Genomic DNA, 7,098 nt, shown 5'->3' with positions numbered 1-7,098 from the left:
AAATCAAGGAGTTCTTAGAGCTGGTTCCTTCTGGAGGCTCTGCCTGCATTTTTGCCAGGGTTTCCCCTCTGTATGTCAAATTTTCCTCTCCCTTCTCTTACAAGGACATAGTCATTGGACCGGTCTATTTGAGGATGACCTCGTCTGGAGACCCCTGCCTTCATTATAATACTTGCAAAGACCTCTAATCCAAATAAGGTCACATTCTGAGATTCTGGGTGGACCAGTCAACCCACTGCAGGGAATGAGGGATCCTCTGAGACATACAAACCGATCCCCCGAGAACTTAACCCAAACCTGAAAATATGGTTGCTCTCACTGGGCCGGCTCCCCACGTGTCCCCTGGTCCCTCACGGAACTGCAGCACTGGGGCCAGGCCCTGGGAGCACCTGCTAAGGGCCGGGGGCGGGGGCGGGCTGTGGAGGATGAGTCAGCTCAGCCTTGGACCTCGGACAGTTTGCAAGCTAGGAGGGAGGGAAAAGCCGGCGTGGGGTTGCGGTGGACACCAGATCAATTTCCCCCTCCCCCACCACACACAGGGGACATCTGGCAATTGCCAGAGACATTTTTGATTATCATGACCGGAGGTGGTGGTGTTACACTGGCCTCTGGTGGGTAAAGGTCAGGGCCATTAAGGAAATATCCTACAGTGTACAGGGTAGCCTCCCTATAACAGAATTTTCCAGCCCCAAATGTCAATAGTACTGCTCTTGAGAAACCCTGATATCGGAAAAAAATAGAGAATGTTTTAGGACTCTAATAAAGTGTTACGAAATGCATATCACCCCTGAGTTGGGGATTTTCAGGAAGCCCGGAGTCTCAGAATTCAAGTCTGAGTCATCACCAGTGGACTGATCTAAGATGGCTTTAGAAGCCCCTTACCCCAACTTATTCATGTTACAGATGAGAAAACGGGGACCAAAATAATAATAATAATAATAATAATAATAATAATAATAATAATAATTATCATGGTCCTGTCTGGAACACCTCTCGTATGTCACACCCACAGCCCAAGGGGCAGATGTTCTAGTCTCCTATTTTAGATATGGGGCTAGTAAGTCTCGGGGGCCTAAGTAAGCAGCCCAGGGTCCCACAGCTTAGGTAAACTGGCTTCAAGTGGTGGTCCTTCTGATGTCAGGGATCTGGATCTTCCCATCATCACACACAGACACTGGGAATAAGCTCCCTGACTTGCTGGAATCACAAAGGAGTGGTTTTGCTCAGAAGCCCTGCCTGTCCCATCACTGTACCAAGACTCACACCTCCTCCTAAGTAAGTCAACTAAATTAAAGGTTCCCGTTCTTTGAGATTTCATGGGCCATTACAGTTTTGGTAGATAGATGATAGATGGAAAGATAGATAGATAGATAGATAGATAGATAGATAGATAGATAGACAGACATCTACATGAGATGACCAACTTCTATCTTGCCAAGGACAGATACTAACAAAACCAATGATCCTCTTTCCATCGTGGTCATTTCATAAAATAAGGAATATTCCAACACCAAAAAAAAAAAAAAAAAAAAAAAAAGGAAAGAAGGACAGAATCTCAGAATGAGATTATCCTTTAAATTGAGTAAAGGTAAAACTATGAAAAATTTACCACCGTGCTCTTATTTCTCTATTGTGTAGTGAATCACTATAGAACTGCCTATCTGTCTACATCATTCTATATACAGTGAGAGGTTACCTGATGGGCAGATGAAGCCCCAGAGTGAAAAACACAGACATTCTCATAGTTGAAAGGACTGCAGGACTCATCCAGACCAGCACGATCTAGTGCAAGGAGCTTTTAAGTCCAAAGACCTTGGTGTGAATCCCAGCACAGCCGCATAGGAGGTTAGGGAAGGCTTTGGCCGTGCTCCTAAATCTCACTGGGCCTGTCTCTGCCCTTACAAAATGGGAATAAACAAATGGCCTCCCTGCAGGGCCAAAGAGCATGTGTTCAGTGCTTCCAGCAAGGCCCCCGGGAGTCCCACCTCCCTCTCCGGGACCCCTGGCCGTGGTCCCTGCCTCCAGCAGCGTATTTCCCGTGCAGGAGGCTGTGGCCACGTCCCACCCAGGTGGCAGCTCTCACAGGAGCGGGTCCTTCTCCATCCAACCCAGCTCGACTCCGGTGCAACGGAGAATCTCTGCATTCCTACGTCTCTCTCCCAACCCCTCCAGCATCCGAAGGCAGCAAGCCCTTCTGCCCTGGGTCTCCACTGCCAAGTGGTAGAAAGTGCTACCCAGAGAGAAAAATCCTACTGGAGATGTCAAAACATCCACAGAAGAAACCAGGTGGCAAAAACCAACATAAGCCCACCCCTGGCCCAGGACCTCATAGCACTGCTCTGTGATCCCTTCCTTACCCCTAGCTCATTGGGGTTGGGGGCGAAAGGGAGATCACTTTACAAAGGGCTGCTTGGCTTATGCAAATGGGCCACAGGATCCAAGCGGCAGCAGAGAACACCTGTGTCCCTGTACTTACAAGAGCACATTTCCCGTTTTTCAGAGTCTTTGGAAGCAGAGACCCAAATATCCTCTCTCTAGATGAGCGTCCAGGAACGTGAATATCTACCTTCTGAAGGCATGGCAATGTTATCATTCCGATTTCCTCCATGTCAAAGGGGACGGGTCTGTAACTGCTTGTTCTAGAAAGGGGGAGCATTATGGATAGGGGGGTGGTTCAGGCCTGAGCTGCTGCAGGGATGGAGGAGGGAAGGAGCAGGGGCCAAGGACCAAAGGCAGTTCATCGGAGGAGGGAGACAGAGCAGAGACCGGAGAGTCACCCCGGGGAAGGCAGGCAGGGGCCCTGCAGAGAACAGTGGGAGAGTCTGTGACCTGGGGACACAGGAGAAGAGAGTGGCCGACAGGGTCCCAGAGCTCAGCTCTGCCTGAGCTTAATGCAGGGAGGCACTGGGCTTTGCCAGGAAGAACCGATCCAAGCAGTGTTGTAAAGAAACCTGGACTTATGCTCGGGACCATCGGGAGGGAGGAAGCAGAAAGGATAGTCTGTTGGATAGGAGGATAGGAGGTTAGGGAAGGCTTTGGCCGTGCTCCTAAATCTCACTGGGCCTGTCTCTGCCCTTACAAAATGGGAATAAACAAATGGCCTCCCTGCAGGGCCAAAGAGCATGTGTTCGGTGCTTCCAGCAAGGCCCCCGGGAGTCCCACCTCCCTCTCCGGGACCCCTGGCCGTGGTCCCTGCCTCCAGGGACCATCGGGAGGGAGGAAGCAGAAAGGATAGTCTGTTGTTCATTCACTCGCTTGCTCACTGAAAGGGATGCAGCATCTCTAGGTTACGCCACGCCAGACCCTCTGGAGACAAGTCAAGGATGATGCATCAGGGCGGGGAGTTGGTGAGGACCCCCAGGAAGTATACGGGGCTCTCTCAAGGCTTGCCTTCCTCCCACACACAGAAAGTGCCAGGGGAGGAGAGGGCTCTGGTGACTGAGAGGTACACAGACGGGCTCTGGATGAGAAATCAGAGCAGGTGGCTGGCTAGACTCCATACCTTTACAGGCCTGAGAATGACTTGACGTCATTCCCGAGGAGGGTGGGGAAAGGGGGCATTTAGATATTTAAAGGTCACACTCTGAACCTGGGGCATGACTGTCCTGTGCTGGAAAAGCACATAAAATCCTGGGCTGCACTGAAAGATGTTCTCCAGACCATAACAGCGAGAGCAAGAACAGAACAGGTTCAAATCCAACCTCGGGCAGTTCCTCACCCTGTGCTCGGCAAACGACTGCATTTATGAAGTGCTTGCAACATGAGACGCAGTGTTCCAGTGCATTACACGTCTTAACTCATTTAATCCTTTGGAGAACCCTATGAGATGAATAGTATTGTTATCCCCATTTTATAGATGAGAAAGCTGAGGCACAGAGACGTTAAGTAACTCATTCAAGGTCACACAGCTAGAAAGTAGTTGAGTCTGAAAATAAGATGTCATTTGATTAACCATGGCTTTTGCTTTTTTATTTTTAAGGGGTACCACTGTTCCCTGTTTTAAATACTAAAAGCAGTTGATTCGAATGCTATCATATTTATCTCTCACAAGAAAAAAGCAAAACAAAACATGCCAGTGAGTGGTTTCTTATTTATGTGGATCTCCTCTGACTTTCTGTTTGGCTTCAGCACAAAACCCAGTATCGCCTTCTGCTGAGAGCCAGGCCGGAGACGGATGCTGAGAACAAGAAGGGTGTGCGAGGACTCCTTTGGCTTCTCCCTTGCTTCTTACTGTTGCGGGTACCAGGTGCCCAGTCCCGAGGACCCATGACGATGGAGGCTCTCCCCAAGGCCCTGGAGGTCGATGAGAAGTCTCCAGAATTCAAAGACCTGCTGCCCAGCCAGACGGCCAGCTCCCTGTGCATCAGCTCCAGAAGTGAGTCCGTCTGGACCGCCACCCCCCGGAGTAAATGGGAAATCTACCGCAAACCCATCATTATCATGTCGGTGGGAGGCGCCATCCTCCTCTTTGGCGTGGTCATCACCTGCTTGGCCTACACCCTGAACCTGGGTGACAACAGCATTAAGGTCCTTAAGATGATAGGGCCTGCCTTCCTGTCCCTGGGACTCATGATGCTGGTGTGCGGGCTGGTGTGGGTGCCCATCATCAAAAAGAAACAGAAGCAGAAACAGAAGTCAGTTTTCTTCCAGACACTCAAGTCCTTCTTCCTGAATCGCTGATGGTGGCCTCGCCTTCTGTTCTCCCCATCACCCTGCTGCCTCGACCAGGAGGAGATCTGACAACACCCAACATCCCCATCTTCTTGGTGGTGGTGGTGGTGGTGGAGGGGGTTTAGCCATAAGACAGCCAGGCAAAGCCTCTTCCTGGCCCTGTGGGAGAGAGCTCAGGGCTCCACATGAAGCTGGGGAACACTGCTGGCTGGATCTCATTTCGTCTTTCTGATATTGCTATGCATCCCTTAATGCTGGCCACAGCCATCCCCTTCCATAGCTCATTCCCCACTCCTGCATCCAGGTGCCACTCATCGAACTCTCTCTGCTAAGCGCTATGCATGCTGGGAAATTCCTTGGGCGAGGCTGAGCCCCAAGGAGAACCTCATGTTTACACACATCAGAGTGCCGAGCTGGGCTCCCCGTTTTCATCCTTCTAGAACCCAAACTGACCCATGGAGGCCCTTCACAGAAGAGAGGGAAGACTGACTTCTGGCTCCCTGGGTTCGCCAACCCGGCTCACTCTCTGGGCCAGATACTGATTTGCATCTCAAGTGACAAGTCACAAGAGTGAAACATTCCAAAGAGTGAACAGTGGAGGGTGTCCAGGGAGAAACACTTTCCAAGAAGGCCCATTCCCCCCTGGAGAAGGCTCTGGGAGTCAGCCAGCTGAGGAAGTATAACTCCCAGCTACACGGTATTTACGCCAGAGACCATGGGGGTGGACTGCGGGTGCCACAGTTTGACCTTCTAACACCTTCTCATTGACTGTTCTCCCCTCTGAACTTGACAATTAGCCATGGACAAGTGCATGTTGCCCTAACTTCCTCCTTCCCCCTACCTGCGCCTCTACCCCCAATTCTAGAACAGCAAGACGGAGACCTGCAGAGGGATTCTGTAAGATTGCTCTCTCCTTCACCTCCATGGAGAACCAAAACCAAGATCGCACGCCATGTTTGAATGGTCTGTGGGTTTCCAGTGATAGGATTTGTTTTAGAAAATCCTATCTGCTTTCCCTCTCCCTACCCGCCAAACAAGCAAACATTTATTGGGTGCCCAACTCTGGGCCAGGCCCTGGGATGCGAACAGGCCAGACAAGGTCTGTGCTCTCATCTTCTTTCCAAAGTGAGAGATACAGCCAGACCATGGGGCCACTGGACCACCTGTGCTCAGCACTCTATGGGGGAAATGAGGCAGGTGTAGGAACACAGAGGGGGCATCTCACCCAGACTGCGGAGGGGACAGAGGGATTGCCAGAGACTGTGTCCTCCGAACAGAGAACAAAAGGAAAGATAAGAGCTAGCAAAGGGGGTAGGGGTGGAAGGCATTTTGGGCAGCAGGAAATAGAAGTTGGGTGGCAGGAGTGGGGGGCGTAACACAATTAGGAAACTGCACAGCGCCTTCCCCTCTCTTTCCTGCTTCCCACCTGCCAGAGTGCCGCCTCTCCGGGGGCCACACTGAGGTCACGGACTGGAAGGGAGTTTCCAGGGGACCCACCAAGCAGAGAGCACCCATGGGGCAAGTGTTCCCAGAACCTGGGGCTTCTGGTAGCAACCAGAGGCTCTTGGGTGACAGACCTGGAGGCTGCCCTAGGCCAGGCCAGAGGCCCAGTGGAGTGCATTTGATAATAAGGTGTGAAGGGAGGGCATCCTGCACTAGAATCACCGTTGGTTTGAGCTGCCTCCCTTCCCTGGGGCTTCTGGGCCCGCCTCCCCTGTCACCATGGCAATCTCTCTCTCTCTCTCTAACAAGCCGCCAGGTATCTCTATCCTTCCTGGTGGTTCCCTATGCTGAGTCAGAACCTCACCTAGTTCCCTCTGCATCATGGGAAATTCCGTGGAGGCAGGTACCTGTGACAGGGGGACACCCCATGCCCCACCCCCTCTAAGAAGCCAGAGTTTGGGGGAGTCTGTGGCCTTTGGGCTTCACCCAAAATGACCATGTCTCTCATCCAGACAGCGTGGCCGGGTCTTCTAGCTAACCTGTCCCCTGCACAAAGGTGGTCAAGACCAATCTGGTCGGCCGGGGTGGGGGGGGGCGTTGCAAGGTCTTTGTCACTAATTATGGTTCTAATGCGTCGAGTGGCTGGGCTTATAGATCGTTTCCCTTTCTCTGACATGAACGCAGATTCAGTATTGGCCCTATAATATCACTCTTACATTCCTAATGCTTTCTGAGACGGGAGCAAATGGGGTAGACTCCCAGCGAGCTGCCTGGGAACTTCCCCATGCCTCCTGGGTCTCATGTCATCTGCCCACAAGCTTGTGGTCTGGGCACAGTTGTGATGTCTCGCTGGAAGGAATTTTGGGGACAGCCCTGACTCTAGAAGGTACCCAAGGTCTGGACTCACTTTGCAATTTCCAGCAATACTTGCCCACATGCCCTGCCCCCCTCAGCTAGTGTCTCAGGAGGAATAATGATTTCGGA

The 7,098-nt window shown here is 51.7% G+C and overlaps 1 protein-coding gene across 1 annotated transcript; it reads left to right on the top strand.

Annotated features, from left to right (window-relative positions):
* Positions 1-4,116: 4,116 nt before the first annotated feature.
* Positions 4,117-5,935, top strand: PIRT (phosphoinositide interacting regulator of transient receptor potential channels). The gene has a single exon (XM_032432154.1). The coding sequence runs from the start codon at positions 4,267-4,269 to the stop codon at positions 4,678-4,680; it is 414 nt and encodes a 137-aa protein (XP_032288045.1). The 5' UTR covers positions 4,117-4,266; the 3' UTR covers positions 4,681-5,935.
* Positions 5,936-7,098: the final 1,163 nt, after the last annotated feature.

The sequence above is a fragment of the Phoca vitulina genome, unplaced genomic scaffold (assembly GCF_004348235.1).
Source record: "Phoca vitulina isolate PV1807 unplaced genomic scaffold, GSC_HSeal_1.0 scaffold47, whole genome shotgun sequence".
Taxonomy (NCBI): Eukaryota; Metazoa; Chordata; class Mammalia; order Carnivora; family Phocidae; genus Phoca; species Phoca vitulina.
The sequence above is the reverse complement of the archived record's forward strand: the minus strand, read 5'-3'. Positions and strand labels throughout refer to the sequence as shown.